We start from the raw sequence: 27,696 nt of genomic DNA, 5'->3' as shown, positions 1-27,696 counted from the left end.
GTGAAGCCTGCTGTTCATCCAGTTCAAGTAATCATTCCTAATATCAATTTTCTCTGCAATTTCTGGGATGTAAAAGTCGTCGTAGTTCAACCACCCAACTCAGCAGCCGGCTTGGAAGTTCAGACCGTGGACCAGGGACAACAGCCGCAGGGAAGACACAAGGGCACGCCAGTCTCTCTGTGGTGTGGTTAGGTTAGGTTAGGTTTGGTTAAGATCTGGTTGTGGTAGTGGTGGTGGTCTGAGTGGTTGTAAGTGATGTGGTGGTGTTGTAGATAAGAATTGTTGTAATAGTTGTTGTAGTAGTAGTAGTAGAAAAAGAAGAGGAAGAGGAGGAGGAGGAGGAGGAGGAAGAGAAAGAGAATGAGGAAGAGAATGGTAGTAGTAGTAGAAGTAGTAGTAGTAGTAGTAGTAGTAGTAGTAGTAGTAGTAGTAGCAGCAGTAGTAGTAGTAGTAGTAGTACACAGACAATTATACTTCTCTCTCTCTCTCTTACACTCAAAACACACACACACACACTCTCAATGCACACTCTTACAAACCAATTCTCTCTCTCTCTCTCTCTCTCTCTCTCTCTCTCTCTTTCTCTCTTACCTCAGAGCTAGATTGGTGAGCTGAATTCAGAGAGAGAGAGAGAGAGAGAGAGAGAGAGAGAGAGAGAGAGAGAGAGAGAGAGAGAGAGAGAGAGAGAGAGAGAGAGAGAGAGAGAGAGAGAGAGAGAGAGAGAGAGAGAGAGAGAGAGAGAGAGAGAATAGTTGTGAATTATCTTCTTCTTTTGCTAAGTTATATAAATAGATTATCTTTTTTTCCTCCTCCTCCTCCTCATAATCAAACATTCTTCCTCCTCCTCCTCCTACAAATGCCAAACACTCTTCCTCCTCCTCCTCTTCCTAGTCAAATCATCTTCCTCCACCTCCTCCTCCTCCACTACCACCACCACTACCTCACCTGCCTCAAACACACACTGGGGCTGTCCTCCTCTGCGTAGTCTAGCAGGCTGGCACCCCCTGGGGACAGCCATGGGCACACTACCACTTGAGGTAATTCCCTGCTGTGTGGAGTCTTGGTGCCCAGCTGCCCTGAGAGCCCCTGGCCAAATGCATACACGTGGCTCTGTGGGAGAGAGGTCAGGTCAGGTCAGGTTAAATTAGGTCTCCCTTTCCCCCTCCCTCTCTCTCTCTCTCTCTCTCTCTCTCTCTCTCTCTCGCTCTTACCTGCGAGGGGATGTAGACCAGGGTATGACCTCTCCCGCAGGTGACCTGGCCGACCTTTGAGCCACACAGGTCAAGCACAGTGCAAGGAATGGGGCAGTTATCTGTCGTGCCGTGACCAAGCTGCCCACAGCGTCCATACCCAGAGGTCCACAGCTGAGGAATAGTGACGTTAGGTTAGGTTAGGTTAGATTAGATAAGGTTAGCTACCAAATACACTTCAGCCCAACATCTCCACTACATCCCAACCATTCCACAACACCCTAGTCATCCTCTCTCCTTTCCTAGCCTTCCCATCTATCTGCTCAGTATCTCCACTACTCCAGACAACCTCACCAATGAAAAAAAGACTAGAATTTTGGCACAAGAGGCTGAAAATGCTAGCAAAAGACACTTCAAGCCAAACAGGGGTGACGAAAACACCATTCACTGTCTGGCACCCACTCAGACTCACTCTAGACACCACACCTCTGACAAAACCAGTCTGGGAGGCCGAGGGAACCACCCAACTAACAACTGGTGACCTCAAGAGTGAAAGGAAGTTGTGTTAGGCGTGTAAGAAGGTCTCAGAATGAACCATCCACGGGTGGCTACAGGAGCATGGACTGGCAACCAAATCCCTTCTCATAAAGCTGGTGAAAAATAGATTTGCACAGGATGGCACACAAAGAATTTATTATAAAGCTGATGAAAAAGAGGGTGAAATTTGCAGACCCTGAAAATCCCAGAAACTCCAGCCTAACTGCCTTAGTGCACTTAGTGTCAAGGCTAGGTCACATTAGGTCACCTGAACAGAGAGAGTGTAAGGGGGGTGGCCTGGTGAAGGGAGGGGGGCCAGGTCAACCCTTAAATTGTGTGTAATAATGAAAATAATGATAACAGTGACCTCTCTCTCTCTCTCTCTCTCTCTCTCTCTCTCTTTCAGGTTAAGTTGTCATGTCTTGATTAAGTTAGGTTAGGTTAAGTTAGATTAGGTAAGGTTAAGTCTCTCTCTCTCTCTCTCTCTCTCTCTCTCTCTCAGGTTAAGTTGTCATGTCTTGGTTAAGTTAGGTTAGGTTAAGTTAGATTAGGTTAGGTTAGGTGTTTACTTGGCACTTTGGCCTGTACCGAGGTTCCCACACTGCCAAGTAAGATTAGTAGGTGACTGAGAAGAATGTATGGTATCATTTCAGGAGAGAACAATAATGCTTGACACATTTATGAGTACTGTTTTTGGATACTGAGAAACTTACTAGTGATGTTCTTGTAGCAAAGTAATAGTTTCCATGATACAGGTAATTTGTGTTAGGTGATGCACATAGGTTAGGTTAGGCTAGGTTAAATGAGGTTAGGTTCAGGTGAGGTTAAGTTAGGAATGCCTTCTTTAAAGCTATCATCTCCATTCAAATACTTAAAATTACTGTTATTGTGTTCCCTGCTCATAAAACCTACTTGCCCACAAATTCCCCAGATTACAGCGGGTTGAGGGGAGGACACATCAAATGATATAATATTGAGTTGCTTTATGTTCAAAATCATCTATAAAAAAGAAGAGACAATAACAAACACCATAATTTTGGGTAAATTTATAGTTTAAGCCAATGTCCTCAATCTCTACCCACGGCCCCCCAATCCCTGAAGCAAGCTGGGGGGCCTGTGGGGAACCTAACCTAACCTAACCTGCCCACACAGCTTATGGGTATTTATAGAGACTTCCTATTGGTGCAACTCGTGGTGGTAGCACGTGATTGGCCCCAGGAATTATAGACACAGTGATCCTATCCAGCAGCTACCCACAATTCAAAGCATTAAACAACTGAAGTTCAGCCAACAATACACTATTTATGTTTACCTGTGGACTTAGAGAAAGTTGAGAGCGCTGTGCATTCCCAGGCCTACTGTGGCGTTATTATTAATTTCCGACAAGTAGTGTAATCATTAGAAATGATGTGAATAGTGAGAAGAACAAAATGAGGTAGGTTATTACCACGTAGTGTGTAATGGCTTAAACTATAATAAAACCCCCAAAAAAAACTTAAAATACCAAAGTTTACCACAAAAGATCACTAAAACGAGCAAACTTAGCCTAGATACCGAAGTTTAAGGGCAACCCCAACCCGCCCACACCCTAAATACCCCTGAAACTTTAAAATTGCTTAATAAACGTGGGGAAAAAAAAAACAGAACCCTTTAAATAAATCACGAAATTATACGAAGCCCCAAAAAAACACACACAAACACAAATCCCTAAATTCTCACCCTAAAAAAACCTAAAATTTACCGTAAAATTAGGGGAAAAACTTAAAAAAAACACCAAAAATCTTATGAGGAAAACGTGGGAGACAGTGCAGTGACCACGGGGCTCCCTATTTCCCTTAATTTCTCCCTTATTTCAGATCCCCCGCGGCGCCTCAGGGTCCCCAGGGGCTCACCATGGATGCAGGGAACAGGTGTACTGGGGGCGGCCTCCGGGGTGGGGAATTACTTGGGAAATTTGCGAAAAAAAACAAGACTTCTAGGCAGTGTGGTAGAAGTAAACACGGGGGAACTGATCTTGACCTTGATGGTACAGGTGGCACAGGATCACTCCTGAGCCAGGCCTTTGGATCGGCAACTCCTGTAGAAGGGGAAAAAAAAAAGAGAAACGAACAGCATCCTCTATCCTAATTGTTCATACACCTGGCACGCCACATTCTCTCCAGAAACTCTTTCACCGCCTCAATCATCCTTTCATTCGCCTCTCTACACAGTCCCAGCAACAACACCATCCACTCTTTTCCTGTCTTCTCCACTCTTTCATTCCTATCTCATTCTTCCATTCATTCAATCCCACACATTTCACTTCTTTGTCTATCTCATTCTTCCATTTTCTCACATCCCATTCGGCTCCCACTCTGCCTCCTCTTGTTACCACCCATTCACGCTCATTTTGATTCCTACCAGCCATTCTTATCGCCCACACAACTTGCAATCTATTCCTGTCTGTCATTCTCATGCATCTCTTCCTCCATTTGCTTCCACTTTCATTCCACAGGTACACCTTCCTTGCTATTCTTGCATCATCCATTCTCTCAAGCCTAATCTTGTACCTAAGTGTGGCTTTTGTCAGTCTTTCTCTGAAGGTGCTCCATCCCATGTCACCTCTCAAGGCTTCCTTGGACAACTAGCAGGCTTCTCTCTTCCATTTCTTGCACTTCCTCCTTGACTTTCCTCTTGACGTCTTGGATCTTAGCACCTCCCATGCTGGTGCACTCAATTTCCCTTCTCACAAAGTCGGGAGTCTTCCTTACCATGCTGTCTCCAATGACACGTACTGGGGCTTTCTTGATTACCATTCTCTTCTTCCTTGGGCGTCTGTCTGTTCTGGCCACTTCCACCACTTCTTGCTGGGCTTTTCTCTCTTCAGTCTTCGTGTTCAGAACAGACAGACGCCCAAGGAAGAAGAGAATGGTAATCAAGAAAGCCCCAGTACGTGTCATTGGAGACAGCAGAAATGAAGAAAGTGAGGGAGAGACATAAATAAATACAAAAAAACGACCTAAAAATTAACATGACATCGCTACGGAGAAAAAAAAAAAAAAAAGAAAAAAAAAAGAAAAAACAAACAGAAATTAAGATTATACTAAAAAAGACGCGAAATGCAAAAGGGAGGCTTACAGTTTACAATTAATCCTGAAAAAAAATAAATAAATAAATAAAATAAAATAATTACGTGTGTTTTTGAAGTTTGCGGTGAGAGAAAGTACAAGATGAAAATGACCGCTAAGTGAAATTAATCCAGAACAGAAGATCAATTCACTCATAGACACAGACTGAAAGAGAGCTGATCGGGGTGCTGAAATGCAGAAAAAAACCTAATTTAACGTGATAAGATGACAAAAAGCAATTTAAGGTCTGAGTTGCCATGCCCCAGTTTGCCATAGTCTCCATCGCCCCAGGAGAACACTTCCCCGCTGTCTGGTTTGTCACTGCCAGGCTGTGGCCGTCAGACCCACAAGATGTGGCCACTTGGGTCACCACAAATCCTGTTTCAAAGAGATCAAGTTTGAGGCTTCATAGTAAGCATAGTAACACAAATAAAAAGCTAAAGAGTAATTTCAATAAAAGAATCACACAAGTAGATGTGATTGTATCTCAAAGAGCTGGAGCATCACCTTGCACCTGGAGCATCACCTGTTGGCCGCCCAACTGCCAGTCGGCTGGCTGCTGCGTGGCCCAGGACGTGACGGCTGCATCCTGTTCCACGTCCCACTTGGAATTGTTCAGTGCCACACTCAGCTACTCCTTGTCATCTGTGGCAGGATGCATAACATGTATAATGGAATGAATCAGCACCATCCTTTTGATGGTGCCAAGTTAGTCTTTTTTGTAAATAACTGTTCCCAAAGTCACCTACAATTTTTGGACATTAGTTTTCATACTGCAGTTTTCCAGTTAGTTTTGTAGCTTAGAAAAGACAAAATGAACCTCCTACTCACTCTTCCATTTTTCTGAGTGACTAGCCCATGCAAATAATTTCCTACAGTGCTCCGAATGTCAAGAAAGGATGACCATAACAGTAAAAAAGTTAAAAACATCACAAAAGCACCAAGAAGCTCCCAGCGGCTCTGCACAGCAACACTTCCAGACAGTATCATTAACACACACACACACACACACACACACACACACACACACACACACACTCACAACTTACCAGCATACTTAAAGTGTCGTGCTACAAAGGAGGAGAGGAGGATAGGGGCGTGCGTGCCCTGAGGCTCTCTGCAGTGGCGACAGCAGTGCACAGTGTCCAGCCATGACCATTCCATCACTGCAACAAAACATGAAAGGGTGATTATAAATTTATAACATGACAGGGTGATTATAAATTATAAATTTAGTTGCATATATCCACAGTTCAAATTACAATAAGACCGATTTAATGAGAAGGATCACCTGGTCATCTACTCTGTAAACACAACGCACTAGTCACCTGGATGGGGCACTAGTAGCTATATAGGACCACGAAAAATCTGAAGGCACTCCACTTAAATATTTAGCAATGCAGAAAAGGGTGTAGCAAGGATAAGCATTTTTCAGATATAGACGAAAATCTGTAGTATTGATGTTTTGTGCATTCACGAGTGTTAAGGGTAAGATAGGTTATAATAAGCCAACAACAAGCAAAAATATAAGAGATGGTGTAGTGTTAGCGATAAATTTGTTTATGTGCCCAGAAAATTACGTAAGCTTGGTTTGAGTGAGATGTCGTATTTCACTCTCTTGGCACGGTAAGGAGGGTAAGAAACGGCAAGTTCTGACTGATAAGAGTACAATAACAGCTCCATAACTCAGCACAGTCAACACACAGAGGCTCACTGACAAGATGGTCTTAGTAAACCTTCACGAGTCAGAAAAACAATTCCATATTTTCACCTCTCCCCAAGTCTCTCGGTACGTATCGGCACTCATCTATCGCTCAAATTAATCTGTGTTCATATACTAACAGTTGTTGATAGTAAAATCCAAGTGATGAAGTGTTGGAGCGTAAAAAAATAGACGTATAATAACCAAGACATTTCCACTTACCTTGTTAGTTGAATGGCCGGACTGGTGTATAAACAATAGACACATTCTCTCCTTCGCCTCAATAAAAACAAAAGAGCATCGGTTTTTGGAAAAATTAAGGTTTGAATACTATATAATATCCGATTCTAACCCTCTATAGTAACATAACAGATTTTTTGTTTACTTTTTTACTTTTTTCTTTGAACTTACTTTAAAACCGCCAATTTTGCTGTCCACATTTCCATATGATCCTTGATATAATGATATAATGTTAACAACCATAAGAAAATAGGGGAGGTTGCAGGTAGCCATTAGCCCTTAACATGACAATCCTTGTATGAAATATGCCTGTCTATTTCCACTGGTTATCCCCTTCCACAAGTTTTAGTTTTTGTTAACCATAGAACCAAGTTATAAAACATTCTTAGTCCACATTTTCTATACTATTTATAATTCTATAATATTAGTAATAATTCTATTCTAAGCGTTGCCAAACCTTGTACTGGGCAAATTATTGGATTAGAGCCTAACTTCACTCCCCCCCCCCTCTCTCTCTCTCTCTCTCTCTCTCTCTCAGGCCGTCTCTGCACCTATATCGCGGGGCGGGTCACATCAGGTCACGGTCACACCAGTAAGGGCAGTAAATGAATCATGACCTCTTCACTTTTCACGCCGGAAGGGTCAAAGGTCGCTGCTGCTCCTCCTCCTCCTCCTCTTTCTTAATTTTCACTTTTTCTCTCATTGTATGTTAGTGTAGCCGTTACATGGTAAAAAAAAAAAAAAAAAAAATTGCTGCTTGCTCTTCCTTTGTGTTGTTTCTTCTTCTTCTTCTCCTCCTCCTCCTCCTCCTCCTCCTCTTCTAATTACATTCATTATCATACAGGTGTAGTGCAGGTGTGAATGCCCTTACTTGTTGCCTAATCATATCTATACCCGTAATAATTTTGTAGTCCTAGTTCTCTTTGTTACTGTTTGTCTACTAATAACCTTTCTCTAATCTTACTACTCGTTCACGTGCTTCTAACTGCCATGTAAACTTTCCTCGGATTTAGCAGGAAACCCTTTTAATTAACCCGAAGATTAGATGGATTTATGTATGGGGATGACTGCTTGTCTTCCTGTTTTCCTAGTAAGTAGTGAGTCACTTTAAACTATAATACCTCATGTGATAGGGCGTGGAGGTGGAGTATTGTCAGTGGTATACAATGATGAATTATCGCGTCATTGTTTAATAAAAAAGAAAAACAAACAAATATATATATATATATATATATATATATATATATATATATATATATATATATATATATATATATATATATATATATATATATATATATATATATATATATTGTCACACACGTAACTACTCTCCACGGAACCAGGTGCCTGCCTCTCAACTCGTGGCGCTGCCACGTGTATAGCTTGAGGCATACTGGATACGTGACCTCTAGCAGGCTACCAAGCCGATAACGAGGGGTGGAGTTCCATCGAGCTTCAGTCTCCTCCAAGGGTCGCTACAGCTCTGAGGTCGCCTTGGCATACGCTGGGAGCCTCGTATACACTCGAGAGCGGTGGTAAGAGTTACACCAGTGTTACACACACACACATAAACACACACACACACAAACACATTTATATTTATTTTCTATTATGTATATGTAAAGCTAATCTGGGCTAGCAATGCGTCATATGATACGGTTTTAAAAGTAGAATCTCGTTATTATTACCAGAATTAATTTAATTAAGATACGATAAAAAAATACTTGGTTTGACATCTCATACGTGTGTGTGTGTGTGTGTGTGTGTGCGCTTCTTTCTTTATTCGCTTGTTTCTTCGTATCTCAGTAATTACAAAGTTAATCAGGGCCAGCAATGCCTCGTACGATACGTCTTTAAAAAAAGGAATTTCGTTACCATTACCGGAATTCACTTTAATATATGAAAACTTTATCGGTGGTGTTGATGAGCCCAAGGGTAGCATGATCTATGAGAGAGAGCATAGGACCCTGTATATGACGAGGAGTACCGTATCTGATGTCCCCACGCCCTTCCATAACAGCGCCTTCATCACCCTGTTTCGGAGGCGACACTTGTCCCTGAGGTGCTGTAAATTTACGTGGCCACGCAGTCTGTATTATACTAAACTGTACTACCTCATTATACAACATTATTCCTTGATCACATAACTATTAGTACATATTTTTCCTATCTCATTATTCTGGATAACGTAAACAACTCAGTCATTACTATTAGAAAAACTTGCCACAGTATTGAAATCTTGCTGACTTGCGTACCTGCAGATCCGTGCTGCCTTTACATTCTTAGATATAACCTCTACTTGCCTATACACAAATGTAATGAAAGGGTAGCCAACCAGGCAGATCCGTGCTGCCTTTACATTCTTAGATATAACCTCTACTTGCCTATACACAAATGTAATGAAAGGGTAGCCAACCAGGTGAGTCTCATGACCACAAGATGGGCACTCCTGTCTTCCTCTGCAATCTAGTTCTCCAATTTAAGGTTAATGTGTTTGTTCTTCCTCTAATAATTTACATCCTTCTACTCTTATAACTGCAGCACCGACCGTCTCTGAAACCATCTATAGCTCTCCCATTTCCCAAGTAGCTGATAAATCTAACCATTTCGTCCATTCACTGCCTTCCAAGGAAGATTCATTTGTCTCTCTGTACTGTTCAGCGCGGGGCCGGCCAGCAAGGCTGAACAGCGCAGGGATAATCAAGTAATACGCCAGCTACTGGTCCTCTCTTCTCCGCTCTGCCTGCCTACCTGTGGCTGGCTACGCTCTCCGTCAGTGGTGACCTTGCTGCTCCGCCTTGCCAGCTTCTCTACGTATTCCCGTAAGCAGTGATGTGTGGTAGAGATTCTGATTTATTGATATTTGAGCATTTACATCTATAGAGTGTAGGTTATCCACAAGACTGCCCCTTTCCACCCAGGGGCTGACACGGCTAAGAGTGAATGATATATGTGAGTGTGTAGTGCTTTGTCTGGGCCACTTTACGTGAGATTGCCGGCCTGGTATATAGATAAATAGACAGACGGATAACATATGAATAGTAAAATCCAGAACAGCTGATCTTATAATACCGTGGTTCCAAGCACTAGGTTGCAATCCAAATGACTATGATCGAGATGTGTTTGAGGGTCACTGGACATTATCAGAAATTTTAAATAAATAAAATGTTTTAAATAAATCAAATGTACATCAAAATAACCGATAAGTAATAATATATGAACTGTTGGGAAAACGCTGACCTGATATAAGAAGTGCATTAAAAAAAAAGAAGACTATTTTGACAGCAGAGAAAATTGTTGATCCTTAGTAAAATAAAGATAGTTTTGTATTTTCACCACTCAGGCTTATAACAGGTTAGCATTTTCTCAATAGTATGTGCATTTCTGACTGGCAAGTCAGGCTTGGCGAGCATTTAGGGTCACGACCAAAGAAGCTTAGAACCACTAACAAAATAAACAAGGCACAGATTATAGCAGATCGAGCAGGGGACCCTTGGTAATACTAACAGGAAAACCAACTTGCAGTCCAACCATACAAAAAATTATATCAAGATCAAGAAAACCTAAGAATAATTGCACTATATCCTATCTTATCATGAGTATTTTGTGTTCCACGTTTTGTGCTCGATGTCAAATCACTAAGAGGGTCAGTGAGGCCATCAGGGAAGGTCAAGGTACCCATATTGCTGGTAGAGCTTGTGAGTGAGGTCGTAGGCATCCTTCATAGCAGCTATCACCTGGTCCATCTCCTCCCTGACAGAGTCGTCCACATCCGTCTTTCCCTTTGTTAACTGCCATGGGGTAGAAGCACTGGATTACCACCTCATAGTGCATTGTGTGGTGTGTGGCTCTTGGCTAACGAACAGACCATTGGGTTTAAGGTCAATGTTGATATGTATGTAGGATCTTTTCTTATTTTTATCTGTTTTATTTCATTTATTTATTTTTTTTTGCCACCTTACACTAAGTTTAATTTTTTTTTCCGTGTATTGTGCTACAGTTATTCTATGGTAGTGGTGGAAATAGGCGCATTCTTACTGATTTTTATAACAATTATCAGAGTCCGCTGTTACTACTACTACTACTTTTTTTTTTATTTAGGAGGGACACCGGCCAAGGGCAACAAAAATCTAATAAAAAAAAAAAAAAAGCCCACTGAAATGCCGGTCCCGAATAGGGTCCGAAATGGTGGTCAAAAATTGAAGGATAAGTGTCTTGAAACCTCCCTCTTGAAGGAGTTCAAGTCGTGGGAAGGTGGAAATACAGAAGCAGAAAGGGAATTCCAGAGTTTACCAGAGAAGGGGATGAATGACTGGGAATACTGGTTAACTCTTGCATTAGAGAGGTGGACAGAATAGGGAGTGAGAGAAAGAAGAAAGTCTTGTGCAGCGAGGCCGCGGGAGAAGGGGAGGCATGCAGTTAGCAAGATCAGAAGAGCATTTAGCATGAAAATAGCAGTAGAAGATAGCAAGAGATGCAACATTCCGGCGATGAGAAAGAGGCTGAAGACAGTCAGGTAGAGGAGAGGAGTTGATGAGACGAAAAGCTTTTGATTTCACCCTGTCTAAAAGAGCTGTATGAATGGAATCCCCGCCCCCCAGACAAGTGAAGCATACTCCATACATGGACGGATAAGGTCATTATACAGAGTTAGCAGCTACGGGGGGGGAGGAGAAAAACTAGCAGAGACGTCTCAGAACACCTAACTTCATAGAAGCTGTTTTAGCTAGAGATGAGATGTGAAATTTCCGGTTTAGATTATAAGAAAAGGACAGACCGAGGATGTTCAATACTACTACTTCTACTACTATTACTACTACTACTACTAGTAGTATTAGTAGCAGTAGTATTCTTGTTGTAATCGTTATTCATTGTTATCATTTCATATTTTTTATTGATAGTAGAATCAACAGTAGTAGCAGTAACAACAGTAGTAGTAGTAGTAGTAGTAGCAGTAGTAGTAGTAGTAGCAGACTCACCCTCTGCATGATGGTGGCATGTGCAGGCATGGTAAAGAGAGCAGTGGAAGTAGTGGTGCGTATCAGCCAACTGTGGTATTTCCCCAGGGTGGCTCCGTAGAGGCGAGACACCTGGCCACCGAAGAAACCTTCCCGTGGCCGCATTATCAGCAACAGGAACTCTCTCACGAACTCTGAAGATGCACAGCGAGAGACGCCATATAGTAAAACAGGTCACACCAGACGTGAGTTGACAGATATCTAGTGTTGTAAGATAATGCTTGTAATGGCCAGTTTTTGGTGAAATTATTTTTTGTGTGTGTCTGTGTTTGTGTGTGTATAATGTTTGTTCTCTCTCTCTCTCTCTCTCTCTCTCTCTCTCTCTCTCTCTCTATGATTATACGTTGAACTCTTATTCGTATTCATAAAACCATTGCCGCATACACATTTCTTCGTGTGTGTGTGTGTGTGTGTGACACATTTTCTTTTCAATCCACAGTTGAATTTTTGACCTATGACATGTGAAAGAAAAAACTAAGGAACCATGATCGCTTGAGTGAGTCACTAACCGAGGGCGCGATGTAAGCGGAGGAGTGTTCTGGCCCCGGACGGCTGCCCCCGGCGGTCTCCTGGTACGCCCCCATGCGCCTGCTTCTGCTCAAAACTCAGCATGTCATTGACCGTCGTGTAGTGGTCGCCATCCTCACTCTTTCGGTGCTCTTGTAGAATCTTCACCTGCGAATGACGCCAAGCTTGAGTTAAGAGTCAATTTTGTGAGGTTATGTTGCTTTATAAGAGGAAAAATTAGGACACACACACACACACTTTACTTTAGTCACACATTAACCGCTTGACGCTTTCTTTAGATCTGGCTTGGCGCATGACCTGCAGACGTAGCCGGAGGCACCTGGATATGGCTGAGGTGTAAGATGCGAGGATACTGGTGAAGTTTAGTCAGTTAAGTTTGTTGGTCCAAAAAACGGGAATGTCTTTTTTTTTTTTTTTGTGTGTGTGTGTGTGTGTGTGTAACTAAAAAAATAAAGTTTGTTGGTCCAAAAAACGGGAATGTCTTTTTTTTTTTTGTGTGTGTGTGTGTGTGTGTGTGTGACTAAAAAAATAGGACGACAGATATAAAAGCAATGAGTGATGAGGGAGCATGACATTCCAGTCTTTCACACAAGGACGAGTGTAGCTATTCCCCTCCTCTTTTTGTGATGCTCTGAATGTTAGTAAGAAGGACCACAGCTATAAAAAAGGTTAAGTTATGAGGGAACATGACACTATAGTCTTTCAGAGCTCCACACAGGGACCCAGTGTACCTCAGACCAGCGCACGTGTCTGCCTAAGTGATAGCGTGCACTGGTCTGGCGGGTTGAAGGCCAACAGAAGTAGCACTCAGCCGCCTGCTCACCTTGGTTTCTACTTCACTGGTAACCATGTTGAAGATGGGACCCAGCACACCCAGGAACCTGTACGGGGCACGTGTGTAAATAAGGGCATGAAAGGGAAGCGAGGGAAAATGAAGGAATGAAGGGAGAGATAAGAAAACGGAGAAGGGACGTGGAAAGCGAAAGGTAAGGGGAAGAGGGGAAAATGAATGATTGAACGGGGGAGAGATAAGAAAACGCAGAATCAGGAACTGGAAAGCAAAAAGAGAGGAGAGGAAGAAAAGAAAGGTAAAGGAAATAGAAGTGAAGGAGAGATAAGGCACATGAATGGAAGGAGTATGAAAGAGATAGAAGGGAATAAAAGACAAAGAATTTTGATGAAATGGAAAAAAAAAAATCAAACGAGGGAAAAACCAAGTAAATGAGAGGAAGAGAATGAAGGGAATGAAAGGAAAACTAGAAAGAATGAACGAGAGAGAGAGAGAGAGAGAGAGAATATACGCATTGCACTCAAGGTTATATGCAGCTGCCAGTACTCTGAAGAAGACACGTGGCCACTGTTGTATTGAAGACATGAGATGTGCCCGGCCTTACTTGTTCATCTCTAGGTAGGCTCCTATGTAACTATCTAGGGACAGCTCATTGTCTGGCGTCGGCGTGAATCCTGAGCGAAGCAACTTGAGGTCCATGAGCAGGTCAGCTTGGGTTGCCGCCTCCTCCTTGCTCATTTCCTTACTGTCCATTGCGCCGCCTCGCCTTGCTACCTGCAAACATTCGGACTCGCTTACCCTCACGTATCACCTGACACGAGTTTATCTCGCCCATTTGCCTCTCTCATATGAAGACCTGAGAGAGAGAGAGAGAGAGAGAGAGAGAGAGAGAGAGAGAGAGAGACCGGCAAAATTGCGAGTATTGTGGTGATTACAGCAAGAAAACAAGATAAGAATGCTACTAATAATACTGTAAGCAGCACGACTTCAACTCTACACGAAAGTAGCCCAGGATACAAAAAGGCATCACTTCCCGGACACAGTTGTGGAGCTGTGGCAATTGGAGCGGCACAAAATCGTCAGCAGGCGTGCGGCGAAAGTAACCACATGGGCGTTCCTGTGACAGTTGCAGCCAACGCCTCTAGCCTGCGCTTCCCTCCACTAGTCCCCGTGACTGCTGGTCGGTGCTTCAGATACGCGTAATCACACTTCACTCTCCACACACACCGTCCCACGCACCATAATGCCGGGTCAGCTGACTACGAGTAAATGGTAAAGTTTATACCTACCTGGGCGTGCGTGAGTCAGCCAGCTGAGCGGATTGGTAGTTGCTAGCGGAGCAGGTGGAGGGCGTCTCCATGCTCCCCGCTACTCACTCGCTGCTCTCTGGCTGCCACACGCCGCCACAGCAGCTGCCGCCTGTCGCGCCACACTCAACTGGGTACATTAAGTGACTAATCTCCTGGTGAGTGTGAGTGGGATGGCACGGGAAATGCTTCCAGGAAACCCCTTCAAACGTTTTTCCACAAGTCCCACTTTGAGCATCTCAACATAAGTGAGAAATGTGTAGTTTCAACCCAAGCCAGCTCGTTGCGACAAACTACCTTGCTTAGCCCATTAAATCTCAGACCTAGTTATCCACTGAGCAACCTTGAGTGATCTAAATTTCCTTCCCAGCCTTGCATTGCTTATTTACACTTGGTTATATTCACCTGGAAGCGGAGATCACTAGGGGACTGAGAGAAAGCACACGTGTCCGTGGGTAGCACAGCGCAGGGTGACTGTGCGGCTGCCAGCAGTGACGGCCACTCTCACGCGGGATCTGGGCGGGGTAGAGGCTGGAGGGCCATGACACCATTGTGAACTGAACTATTATTTCCGCCAGTAAGTGTGCAATACGTTGGGACATGATTATCACAACCTTTTATTCATTTATTCCTACAGTCGTTTTGCCACTTCATCCCACTACTGGTTGTTTTATGTCTTTTATGTAGGTATTTTTGTACGTGGTGGCTACCCTTGACCTTCACTCCTGCTCTCTGCAAAGGCCACTAGGATGGGCATGTCCAGAGCCTGTATCTGGCTGTCGCTGTCCTACATTGCCACGCGTGGACTTCCTGATAGGGTTGCTTGGTCAACCAGGCTTCTATATAATGACTCACGGCAATCTCTAAGTTCTCATTTCCAAGCCTTTCTGCATTTTGACAACTCTGACAGACTGTAATGCATTGTCGCTCTAATAGTGGTCTTGCGTTCATGGAAGTTATTTGGTTTTGAAGAGTATTTTCGTGATCCTAGTGGTTTTAAGGAGGATTCTGTTTCTTTAATGAGAGAAAACACCCATGAGAACCTGCCTAGCCTTAACAAATCCTCTAACAATAGTCTTTATGACAGTCAGATCAAGAGGACGGATTGCGACACTGTTTATTCTGTCACCTATGTTCTGGTGGTGACCTTTACGTCTCAACATCGCTGAGGTCGTATGGTGTGGTGTTATTGCCTGATGGCATGTGTGTGTGTGCGTGTGTGTGTGTGTGTGTGTGTCCATGGTAGTATGCTGGGTGCTGAATGGGGGCCACTGAGCACACACAAACACACATACACACACACACACCAATCTGTATTGTGTTTGAGGATACAAAGGGAATAAACGTGTATAGGTCAGCTGTGGAGCATGAATATCTTGCAGGCACGGTGTTTTGATGTTTGTGCTTCTGTATTCGTAAAAAAATAAATAAAAATAAATAAATAAAAAAATAAATAAAAAATTGCTCCACCTCACTCATTAATGGAAATGTTTAAGAAGATGACAGCCACGCGGTGGACTGCTCCCGATCTGACTCAGCCTCTTATCTATGGCTGAGATAAATTTACACATTCGTGGTAAACACCAGTCAGTGGTTCATTACAGTTATTCAAGTGGAAGTTGTATGAGCGGTAAACAGATACTAATTGGTGAATGGAGGTTGAGTGGTCAAGGTTAGCTGGTTAGGAGACACACTACTGCATTATCTGATTGTATACCTTTGGATCACCACGTGCAGTCGCCACACACTGTAATCACCAATACAGGCATTTATTGGTGAGGAGGGTGGGTGGTCAAGGTTGCTGGTTAGGACACACGACTGCATTGTACATCTCTCGGTCACATCATATGCAGTCACCAGCAAGTAACCACATCACCAACACAGGTATTAATTGGTGATTGGAGATTGGGTGGGTGATCAAGGTTGCCGGTTAGGTTATAAACTAGTGCAATATCTGACGGTGTACAGCTTTTGAACTGCATCACCAAACACTGAAGAGCTTAGAATATGGTAGGCGTACTAATTAACAATTTTAAAGTACATATTTATTAAAAACATAAATGGTTAACTCCATTATATAATGCCTCATGAATATGGAATACCTTCATGCATATACAGTTTCTGATAAGAATATTTTGTTAGTGTAGAAGATCATGCAAACAGGCATCACAGGTGTGGGGTTGTGAACATGAGATGGTGGACGATTATAAATAAATTAAAAATATCACTCCACGCCTGTCACTGAGGTAGTGTATGGGATGAGGTATGACAGCTGCTATGAAGGAAAGTCTAACACGCGTACACATTGAACACCACAACCACTGACACAAGCTATGCCTGATTGTGCCTAACCGGCATTTCATCTGTGAACGTGTACTCAGTAAGCTGCATAACACTTCTCTCCACTCAGTTGGGGTTTTCGAGTGTCTTTGGCCCTTGAAAGCCTGCATGAACACACAACACATATCATTCCACGTCATCAGAGTCTGGGAGTTCCTCATAGTCATTCCACTCCTGCACCTCGGCAGTGACGGTGACCAGGAACAGCACCCCGGCCAGGAAATAAACAGCGCCGCACACCAGCATGGACGCCTCCCATCCCCCTGTCTGCAAGAGTGAATGGGAGAATCAATAGCTAATACTTAATGGAGAAGGAATAGAAAATGTACTAAGAATTCTGAATATTGGCAAGATCAGTAATTCACATATAGTAGAGGCAGAAAGTAATAAGGAAAAGAATATATACTGTTTCAAATATTAACAACAACAACAATACCTCACATACACCAGAGACAAAATAGCAAGTGTAATAAAAGTACAAGATATTAATAAGATTAAGATTAATGTCATTCATATATATTAGAGGCAAAAAAAAAAAAAAAAAAAAAACACGTTTACCAAATATCAGCAAGATGAACAACTCATTAGACTGAAAAAGAACACATGAGTGTTTTGAGACTCAGTAAATTTAGAAATACACTATCTGAACTTGTGCCAAAAGTGAGTGCCAAAGACAGACTGACAGACAGACTCTTACCTGTGTGACAATCTCAGCAGCTATGATTGGTGCGAGAAAGCCTCCAATGTTGCCAATACCCAGCATACCTGACAGTGTTCCTGTGGATAGATAGTAGTAAAAGGTGATCTCCAAGTACACAAGTAAAGACTATGACTAAATAACACATCACACCCACTTCTTGACTGAAGGAAAATGCTAAACAGGGTACATACGACTGGCAGGTTTTCTATCTTTTATTCTCTGGTTTGGTGACTGTCTCTTACAGCCACACCAAGAGCCTGGGTACATTAAGAAGGCTACACCGACCTGCATAGTTTGGAGCGATGTCCATGGGGGTGAGCGTGAAGGAGGAGAGGGTGGCTGAGCTGCCCATCATGGTGACCATCATCATGGCAGAGACGACCCACTTGTGACAACCAGCAAGCACCACACTGCCCAGGCCCACCACCACCATCACCATAGCTGAGGAGTGAAGAGGAGCCAGCTTGTAAAAAACTGCACAGAATGCTACATGAGGAAACAGTTATCTCTGTGACTAAGACCATTGCAACAAGTGCCAAAGAAAGGCTTCTTCTGTGAGATAGTTGCAAGAGGTTGTGTGAAATGAAATGCACAGAAAAGAAGGACCAAGATCACCAGACAAGTCACTGTGATAGGAATGGCTGACAGTGAATATCTTAGCCTGCGATAAATAGATCTGCTTTAAGCTCTCACTAACCTATGAGGTGAATGACCCGCCGTGCATTGACCTTCGTGAGGTGGATGCCCTGCACCAGCCAGTCAGACAGCAGGCCGAAAGTGAAGGCAGTCACCCAGCAGCAGGTCTGTCCAACGGTCAGCACAAAGCTCACCTCCTCCATGCTGAAGCCAACCTGCCACCCCAGACAAAGCATTAGTCACTCCATCCACTTCCTCCATCATCTCATACATTTTGACTTGGCTGAAAATAAAACACAATATCTTAAGCAGTACATGAATTCAGAAGCCTTAATATATCATGGCTCTACTGTTTGCCATTAAGTACATCAAAACCCATTAAGACTCAAGACAGCAAGCTGTGCACAATGAGGCACCAGGCAGACACTACCTGTGCCTTGAGGAAGGAGGGGCCCTGGTTGGTGGTCTGGTTGGCGACCCACGAGGAGGCGAACTCCGCCAGGATGGCCGGATAGAACCTCCAGCAGCGCAGGAGTCGACTCCACGGCACATTGCGCTGGAAGTGAAGTGAAAAATGTTAACTGGGTAACGCTAATGCCAGATATGTCAACGCCACGCATGTCTAGTGTGTGTGTGTGTGTGTGTGTGTGTGTGTGTCAGAGCAGCTTATACCCCTCCCTAGTTGGGATCCTCCGCCCCGTCCCGGGCTCACCTTGGGCTTGATGGCCAGGTTCGGCGCCAGCAGCTCCTGCTCGTGGCGGGACATGAGCGGGTGGCTGCATGGGGAGTTGCGCACGAAGTAAATCCAGAAGGGTGTCCACAGGAGGCCGAGGATTCCAGCCCCCCAGAACACCCACTGCCACCCCAGGTGGTTCACCACCCACTGGGAGCTGCCCATGGCTATAACGCTGCCAAGCGACATTCCTGAGGAGGCAGACAGACGCTATCACCAAGCACCCTCCATCACCACCACCGTCAACCCGTGCACACCCTCCGCTGTCACACTAGCTGCCTCGCGCCCCCGTACCCACCTGAGAAGGCGATAGTGGTCATGGTAGCCAGCTTCTCTGGTGGCGCCCACCTGGCCAGCACGCAGTACAGCGAGGGAAAGGCGGGGCCCTGCATGATGCCCATGGCGAAGCGCAGCGTGGCAAGCGCCAGGGGGTGGATGGCGGCCATGGTGGGTGTCAGCAGGCACAGTACGCCAGACACCATGATGCTGACCGCCATGGTCTCCCGAGCACCCATCAGCTCGCTAATGCGTCCTCCTGGATGCACGAGAGTAAATTGACTCAGCATGCCGCAAAACAAGATAACACTGTAATACTGCACAGCGAGAAAAGGGTGAGGGCGTGTGCTAGACAATACCAGACTCATTTACTCACGTAGTCCATATCTACCCATGGTGCTGTACTGGTTTACTGTCTCTACCTACAGACTGAGGAGTGCTCACCTATCGTCTTGGTGAAGAAGTAGCCCCAGAAGAAGGTGCCCAGGATGATCCCTTGCTCCTTCACCGTCCACGCGAAGTCACCCGCGCCCTGAAGTGTGGCCAAGCAGTAAGAAACTAGAACTATACTGTAATAGGTAAAACTACACAATAGTAATGCTAAAAACAATGATTATAAACACATCATTTTCAATCGAGATATAGACGAATAAATGTAAAGAAAACATTAAGGATATACTAAAAAGTAATGTACGTAGTACATAATATCAAAATAAATAAGCAAAGATAACAATTAAAAGTAATTTTAATAATAATTAACTGTACATATAGGATAAAAATTATGTATCTAACACCCCCATGACCACCACTATTTCATACTACTGCTACTACTACTACTACTACTACTACTGCTAACTATATGACCGAGATGTTACGGTGCCTTACTTTTTTTCAGTCAATCAAATCAACTACTACTACTACTACTACTACTACTACTACTACTACGGCAACAACAACAATTACCACTACTCCTACCACTGACCACTGGGTAACTATCGGATCCATTGATGGCCGCGGGACAGGCGTGGTCGGGCGTGAAGTTCTGGCTGGCGGGGCGAGTGGAGTTGGTCATGGCGATGATAGCAACGCTGAGGCCGAATCTCATGAGATAGTCCAGCATGCAACCCAGCAGACCCAGCACCACCACCACGTAGCGGATGGGCACCCAGCAGACCCATCGCTCCCCTGCCGATTTAAACATTAAGATTAGCAAGACTTACTATGACTCCTTTCAAGAGGGAAGCTTCAAGACTTTTCGCCAGTTTTAGATCATTGTTTTCACTTCCCTTTAATGATTGATACCTCAGTGGGCTTTTCCTTACTCTTTCTGTTCAATCTTTTAGCCGGGGCCCTTCTTAATTTGAAAATAAGGAAAATGCTTCTTCTTTTGGCCGTTCCCTTTTAGGAATCGCCACAGAGGATAAATCATCTTTATTGCGCTGGGTCTTCTACGCCTTTCTCATGTTTTTATTTATTTATCTATTTATTTATTTATATTGCACCCATAAACCTTCTTTCTTCAGGACTTCCTCTAGGTCGGGTTCCTGCCAGGTAGATCCATCTCCAGCATCCTCCTCCCCGTACACCCCTCCTCTCTCCTTTTGACATCCCCGAACCAAAGGAGACAAGCCTGTGTGTGTGTGTGTGTGTGTGTGTGTGTGTGTGTGTGTGTGTGTGTGTGTGTGTGTGTGTGTGTCCTCGTCAGACTATTATCATCAGTTCAGTCCTCCATTCATAAATATCCATATACAGTCCAAGAATAGTGCACGTGTACCAAACATATACTGACCTAATATAGGGATGCGGTAATCAGTGTGTGTGTGTGTGTGTGTGTGTGTGTGTGTGTGTGTGATCCCATAAATAGGCATTAAGGGAGAAGGACGAGACTCATACAAGACGATGAGGATAAAAATGATAAATAAATAAATGAATAAATCAGCATCGAACAATTTCTTCCTGCGAACTCTCGTTGTGTACAAATTCACGGGCCGCATTTCTATTTCTGCTCCTTTTACTCTTTCTTCTCACTTTTCCTTCCTTTCATTACTTTGCATCGTGTTCTTCCTTCTTCCTCCTTTTTCGCTTTGTATCGCTTGAGGTGAAGGAAGATGAGGAAGACGGAAGCGAGGTGGAAGAGGAGGAGGAGACTGAATGAGATAGATGATGATGAGACGAATCAATGATCGAAAAAAAAAATCTAGAAGACAATGCAAATATACAAATCTTCCTATAACTGCTTTCCTCCCTCATTTGCTCTCCCGTCCTCCTCTTCGTACCAACTCCTGCCCCACCTAATCCCCGACCCTCTGTCTCCACGGGATTAGCGGCCGCACACTCCCTCCCTCTCATCAACAATCTGCCACTGGGTCGCCTACCGTCCCTCCTTCCCCCCCTTCACTCTGCTTGATTTTGGTGTTGGGCTGATATTGAAGGAGAGGCATTAGAGCAAGATAGAAAGATGTACAAGGTTTGTGTATTCTTAAACATTTCAGCTGGCTGTTGTGGAAGTTAGTGTTGTTTTCGATGGTGTTCTGAGAATGTGGTGATTCTGACAAAAGTATAAATGAATTGCTGAGATGCGGAGATACGAGACGTGTATTCTTAAACATCCCATGTTTTCAAGACCGTGGTGGAAGTGACTTGTTTTCAAAGATCCCATGAGTTGCCAATGAGTTTAGCAAGGATTCTGTATAGTGAAAGAAGATAGTAGTGAGAGCCTGAACATTATATAAGGCAAGATATTCAGGTGTAAGGAATGCTGGTTACCTGAATAATTATTTCTAATTAACCTGGGAGTGTTCCGACTCATGGAAACAAAGAGAAAGAATTCGAAAGATTGTATGTTTTCTTTTTTTTTTGTCGATGATTTTAACTTGATAAATCAGGAGTGTTTAAAGATGTGTTGGTGTTTAATAGTGATCATAAAGTTAGCCGTTATACCTAGAGAGAGAGAGAGAGAGAGAGAGAGAGAGAACGTACTTGTATTGACTCTCTCTCTCTCTCTCTCTCTCACACACACACACACACACACACACATACTAAACACCTATCAACTTACGTGGCTGAGTAAGGACCTCTGGGACTGCCACTCCACCACCACCACCGTCCTCCACCTGATCTCTCCACCCACGGCACATAATCTGGGGGCAGCGGACGGACACGGACCTCACTTCACACACAAGCTTGCCATGGTACCCGAAGAAATAGCAACAGCAGTCGTGGCGGTAGAAGCAGTGGTGGGAGCAGTCTCTCTTCCTGTTCTCTCTCTTTCTTGCTTCTTTCTCGTATCAACACCTGGCCTTTTTTTTATGAGGATTCTTCTAACCCCGCTAGGACAATAGGGAACACTTCATAAGCACTAAATGTATTAGATTCTCGGCGCCCCTCCCATACAGTCTATCTATGGATCGTGTATGGACAGCACGGCAGCGTCCACTCTCCCTCAACCCTCGAGTAACACTGGTTCTGATTCAGAGACACACAGGCCCACAGGGTGAGGGAGAGAGAGGGAGAGGGAGATGAATGGGGGTAGTACACGAGAGAGAGAGAGAGAGAGAGAGAGAGAGAGAGAGAGAGAGAGCATCACAGTGGACCTTACCGTACCCTCTCTCTCTCTCTCTCTCTCTCTCTCTCTCTCTCTCTCTCTCTCTCTCTCTCTCTCTCTCTCTCTCTCTCTCTCTATATATATATATATATCTTCCTTTTTTCTTATTTGTGTGTCTGTTCAGTATTTCCTTTTCTCCATTTCTCCACTTTTTTTCCTCCCTTCTTCAATTTCTCCTCCTCCCTTGGTTTATTAATGCATTCATCTCTTCGTCTGTCTCTCCATTTCTCTCCCTTCCTCAGTTCTTCTCTCTACCTTGAAAACCCAAAGTAACTTCCGCCAGCGCTTGTTTATCACCAAAACCATGAAGACACTCTTGAAAAAAAAAAAAAAACCTCCACGAGAGCCTGTACATTATCATTACCATCCTGAAAACATCATTAAAAAATCAGAACACTTTCATTAGTACGCATCCAATTATCCCTCACATCATGAAAACAGACTTGAAGCCCACAGATCACTTGAACTGCGACTTCATAGATCTTATTAAAACGATCAATATGAATACACCCTTGAAAAACCGGATAACTTCCACTAGAAATTCTCATTAGAACATCCTTGAAAACCCCAAATCGCTTTCACTAGAGATTTACAGATAGGATAAAAGCATTAGGGAATACGATGGGTCCTCTATATCGCATTCAGGAGTCCTTCAAAGTGATAAGAGGAGAGGGCAAGGCAGTCGATACCTCGGCACGCTGCCCTCCACTGATCCATCACGTGTCTCTTTGCGTGAAGGGAAGTCCATGGGATGAATTTCTATATCACCAAAGCTCTTATTCCGCAACACTTTGCTTTCTCTCTCTCTCTCTCTCTCTCTAACCACAACTATTGTCAAAGGCCACAGAGATGATTAACCAGGTTCCCAAGAGTGTTTCACCAGTTCATAATGTAGAAGTCTTGTTAATTTGCCACTTGAAGCTTAAAAAACAGACTTAAAAACTCGTATAACTTCAACTACAGCCTTTTGAAAGTATTGGAAATGTTTCAGAATGTGGTCCTATAGTACTCTCTCTCTCTCTCTCTCTCTCTCTCTCTCTCTCTAGTTACGGTTCTTTCCTGCCCATGGAAGAGAGAGAGAGAGAGAGAGAGAGAGAGAGAGAGAGAGAGAGAGAGAGAGAGAGAGAGAGAGAGAGAGCAGCAGAGTACCTAAACAGTTGCTACGCTGGGAACTTGACTTACGAAAAAAAAAAAGCTTTAAAAGATCAACAGACTTATGAGAGAATAAAGCTTGTCATAGTGTACCCTAGCCTTCTTCTTCTTCTTCTTCTTCTTCTTCTTCTTCTTCTTCTTCTTCTTCTTCGTTGTTGTTGTTGTTGTTGTTGTTGTTGTTGTTGTTGTTGTTGTTGTTGTCGTCATCATCATCATCATCATCATCATCTTCTGTTACAATAGTAGTAGTAGTAGTAGTAGTAGTAGTAGTAGTATCACTATCATCAACGTCATCGTGTGTGTGTGTGTGTGTGTGTGTGTGTGTGAACATTCTGAAAGGAGACCAACCATTAAAGTTTACACAGGAAGGCCATTATTATATTACCCTTGTAAGTCTTCAGGTCGTGTTTATAAGTAGCTGTGTAATCTTGTGTGTGAGATCTGTAGTCCTGAGATTACCTTAATTATATCTCATAGTGTGTGTGTGTGTGTGTGTGTGTGTGTGTGTGTGTGTGTGTGTGTGAAATATTCTTGTTCCTACATCTCATTCTTGTCCTTCATCATTTCCTCCTCCTCCTTCTCCTCCTCCTCCTCCTCTCGTCACTCTCATATCTGCCTAAACCGACATCTGATTATTATCATCCCTGAGAGAGAGAGAGAGAGAGAGAGAGAGAGAGAGAGAGAGAGAGAGAGAGAGAGAGAGAGAGAGAGAGAGAGAGAGAGAGAGAGAGAGAGAGAATCACACTAAAATATTTTTATAAACCAATCTTTCTATTCATTTTCATTTAATGTTGATCATAACAACATAGTAAAATTTATTATGACAATTAATGTTATAAAACTATTATTAGTAGCCAGATAATCGCTTAGTCCATGATAAATTGAAGTTTGCCCTAAAATCTTTCTCAAACTTACATTTTCTCCGTTATCCCGTCCATTCTCTCTCAAGTGTGGGTATAAACATGTTTTGCTCTATAATACCAATCTTAGACGCCCAGGAAGAATATCTTATGTTAAATAAATATGTGTTTAAGTTTGGGATACTTTAGTTTCAAAAGGTTCGCTTTTTCTCATCATTTTGAATGTTCATCCTCCTCTTATCCTGAAGCTTAGCGTGGCTGTCAGTATTGTTTACAAAAAATAATGCAAATTACGGCCTTATACGCAAACAAAGACAAATTAAAAGTAGACTAATACAAATGGCATACAAATATGTGTCATTTGGTTCCAAGTAACCTAATATTAGCAAGTTCTATGAAGAGATACAAGACGTTTTATAATCGCAGAGTTGAGCTCCTCAGGTTGTGGGTTAGCGCGCTCTCCGTGAAAAGTTTGAAGGTAATAATAAATGTCATCCCGATTGTGACCTCCAAAATGTACCTGGGGAGCCTCCGGACATCGCTAATGAGTCGCAACACCTGAGCTGGGGGAAGAAACAAGCTGGAGAGTGCTTTATGTAGTAGCAGTAGTAGTAGTAGTAGTAGTAGTAGTAGTAGTAATTTTAATCACTACCATTATTTTTCTTTATTATTTCGTATTTAATGTTTTTCTTACTCGTTTTTAAATATTGATTAAGAAAAAATGTTGCTTAGCTCATTAGTTTCTCTCTCTCTCTCTCTCTCTCTCTCTCTCTCTCTCTCTCTCTCTCTCTCTCTCTCTCTCTCTCTCTCTCCAGTAATGGCAGGTATACTATAATTTATGTTCACGCCAGGTACCCACGTTAATTGCCTCAACAGATGATCGATAGTAAGAGTAAGAGTAAGAATGATAATAGTAATGGTAGATAGTCATTTAATGGTAGAAACAGTCGACTGCGGACGGAGAAGAGCGAAGTCCATGAAGAAAGGAGAGAAAAAAAGTGTGTGTGTGTGTGTGTGTGTGTGTGTGTGTGTGTACGAAACTTTTAAGACAGGGTTGTCACGCTTGGCCGCTCCACCACCACGTCAACCACCACCACCACCACCACCACAGCAGCAGCAGCAGTTAGAAAAAACCCACGAAAGTCTTCACGCATCCTCTCTCTCTCTCTCTCTCTCTCTCTCTCTCTCTCTCTCTCTCTTGGCTAAATTCTTGATTTCGTCCTCCTCATCCTCCTCCTCCTCCTCCTGCTACTACTACTACTACTACTACTACTAGGAATTCCCTTTCTCTGTCTCTCCCTCTCTCACACTCATCAACATTAGATTCTAGGTGCATATCAATTTCTTTTTTTCTAATAATAACCTCCTTTGCCGTATCTGCAGCCCTTACCCAACCATATATAACTGATAGCACCATATCAGTCCATACAGGCAGAAAAAAATATATTAACAAGTCCATACACCAAAAAAAAAAAAAAAATAAATAAATAAATAAATAAATAATTACCTAAGTTATCTTTCATAAAATTTTATTATTTATTTATTTATTTATTCTTTTTTTAGTGTAGCTTACATAACCTAACAATTCCTATGGTTCTGAAAACATGGAGGTCAGTCAAAGGAGACTAAGAATATCAAAGGCACCTATCTCTGTGTATGGCATTTGATAGACTTCATTTATCTCTTATCCGCGCTTCGCAACAAAAAGACTGCACCCTGATGGCACCCAACGATCTGTCTGACCTGATGACCTCCACTCATGACCAAGGCAGGCTGCTGCTCCCTGTCACCCAATGATTCTTGAGTGACAGAAGGGTGAAGGGTGATGCTGTTTGGTCAAGACAATTATTATTATTGGGTACTGTTGCTGTTTGGGCAAGGGAGTTAGTCTTGTATTCTGAAACGCTTTGCTCTCTCACCACAGAAACGACTAGCCGGATTTTCAAGAGTGTTTCTCCTGTTGATAAAATAAATAAATAAATAAAAATCCTGTTGGTGTCACTAAAACTGCATAAAAAAAAATCCTTGAAAACCAAGTGTCAATTCAACTATATAGAGCCTAGTGAAAGTAGTGGAGATGCGGAATATGAACAGTACTGGTGTAGCGTCTGATTTAGCATGAAGTTTCTCCTCGTGGTGGTGTTTAATTATTCAACACAAATCGTTCCTTCATATTGAACGGGGGGTGCATTCCTTGCTCTCTCTCTCTCTCTCTCTCTCTCTCTCTCTCTCTCTCTCTCTCTCTCTCTCTCTGGTAAAGAAATCTGAAGAATACGCAGACTTTGTGCAAATTGAATAAAAGAAGGACCTGCAGTGTTAACGTAAAGAAAGAAAGAGGTAAAGAAAATGATTCGTGTGTATCAAGAAAGAACCAAACCTAAACCTTTGATTAGATATTCCAGTTCCACGAAGGCAAGACAAGGAACTTAAAAAGGATGGATTTGCCGTAGTGTTAAAATCTATTATCGATACGTGCCACAGAAAGAGAGAGAGAGAGAGAGAGAGAGAGAGAGAGAGAGAGAGAGAGAGAGAGAGAGAGAGAGAGAGAGAGAGAGAGAGAGAAAAATAGTTGTAAAAATATATCTCGTTAAACTTTGTAATATGACGAACTTGTGAAATAAAAAAAAGAAATAATAATCAGAAATAGGAGTCCATTATAGTTGTATATATAAGTGTGTATGTATGTATGTACGTATGTATGTATGTATGTATGTATGTTTTTTTACGTATGTGCCATAATAATCTTACGTAAATATTAGATTCCGTTCACAAGTGTCCATCTCATTTGGTCTCCACCTGAGAGAGAGAGAGAGAGAGAGAGAGAGAGAGAGAGAGAGAGAGAGAGAGAGAGAGAGAGAGAGAGAGAGAGAGAGACTGGTTTTATTCATACACAAAAAATGCTGATAAAAAAGAAAGCATTTCACACTCTGATCCCCTTCCAGCTTAGCATGTCCCCACATCAACACCTATTTT

General features: G+C 43.0%; 3 protein-coding genes and 2 long non-coding RNA genes across 13 annotated transcripts in view; 2 read left to right on the top strand and 3 right to left on the bottom strand.

Moving 5' to 3' along the window:
- Positions 1-6,799, bottom strand: part of LOC135091147 (probable E3 ubiquitin-protein ligase HERC4) — a 15,385-nt gene extending 8,586 nt beyond the window's left edge. The window contains exons 1-7 of one of the 5 annotated variants that reach the window (XR_010262384.1): positions 6,759-6,798; positions 5,884-6,000; positions 5,342-5,479; positions 3,620-5,212; positions 1,212-1,364; positions 946-1,110; positions 1-177 (exon numbers count right to left, since the gene is read on the bottom strand). The exon at positions 1-177 is cut by the window's left edge and continues 18 nt beyond it. Coding sequence is in view for 2 of the 5 variants with exons in the window: in XM_063988616.1 (XP_063844686.1) it covers positions 100-177; positions 946-1,110; positions 1,212-1,364; positions 3,620-3,622 (399 nt within the window). In the remaining 3 variants the exon portion in view is untranslated. Of the gene's footprint in view, positions 178-945; positions 1,111-1,211; positions 1,365-3,619; positions 5,480-5,883; positions 6,001-6,758 lie in introns of all 5 variants that reach the window. The other 4 variants (XR_010262385.1, XM_063988616.1, XM_063988617.1 and 1 more) reach the window with 4 other exon arrangements.
- A 1,362-nt stretch (positions 6,800-8,161) lies between these two features.
- On the top strand, positions 8,162-12,799 carry LOC135091141 (uncharacterized). Of its 2 annotated transcripts, none has more exons than XR_010262358.1 (5): positions 8,162-8,314; positions 9,441-9,601; positions 11,846-11,982; positions 12,237-12,369; positions 12,604-12,799. It is a non-coding gene; the product is annotated as an uncharacterized LOC135091141 (long non-coding RNA). The 2 variants fall into 2 exon arrangements; XR_010262359.1 differs by having other exon boundaries at positions 12,237-12,494.
- On the bottom strand, positions 9,619-13,868 carry LOC135091140 (ceramide-1-phosphate transfer protein-like). The gene is made up of 5 exons (XM_063988600.1): positions 13,720-13,868; positions 13,149-13,206; positions 12,307-12,472; positions 11,759-11,931; positions 9,619-10,570 (listed from the first exon to the last, which is right to left on the bottom strand). The coding sequence occupies exons 1-5, from the start codon at positions 13,866-13,868 to the stop codon at positions 10,439-10,441; spliced, it is 678 nt and encodes a 225-aa protein (XP_063844670.1). The 3' UTR covers positions 9,619-10,438.
- A 20-nt stretch (positions 13,869-13,888) lies between these two features.
- On the top strand, positions 13,889-20,836 carry LOC135091142 (uncharacterized). Of its 4 annotated transcripts, none has more exons than XR_010262360.1 (3): positions 13,889-14,387; positions 19,536-19,657; positions 20,003-20,836. It is a non-coding gene; the product is annotated as an uncharacterized LOC135091142 (long non-coding RNA). The 4 variants fall into 4 exon arrangements; XR_010262362.1 differs by lacking the exon at positions 13,889-14,387 and adding an exon at positions 14,454-14,580; XR_010262363.1 differs by lacking the exon at positions 13,889-14,387 and adding an exon at positions 14,918-14,999.
- Positions 16,453-22,630, bottom strand: LOC135091139 (sialin-like). The gene is made up of 10 exons (XM_063988599.1): positions 22,166-22,630; positions 20,090-20,292; positions 19,552-19,639; positions 19,130-19,366; positions 18,811-19,022; positions 18,529-18,654; positions 18,160-18,313; positions 17,748-17,903; positions 17,460-17,539; positions 16,453-17,029 (listed from the first exon to the last, which is right to left on the bottom strand). Exons 1-10 carry the CDS (start codon positions 22,242-22,244, stop codon positions 16,889-16,891), a joined length of 1,476 nt encoding a protein of 491 aa, XP_063844669.1. The 5' UTR covers positions 22,245-22,630; the 3' UTR covers positions 16,453-16,888.
- Between the last annotated feature and the right edge of the window lie 5,066 nt (positions 22,631-27,696).

The sequence above is a fragment of the Scylla paramamosain genome, chromosome 36 (genome assembly GCF_035594125.1).
Source record: "Scylla paramamosain isolate STU-SP2022 chromosome 36, ASM3559412v1, whole genome shotgun sequence".
Classification (NCBI taxonomy): domain Eukaryota; kingdom Metazoa; phylum Arthropoda; class Malacostraca; order Decapoda; family Portunidae; genus Scylla; species Scylla paramamosain.
This window is presented reverse-complemented; position numbering and strand designations above follow the sequence as displayed.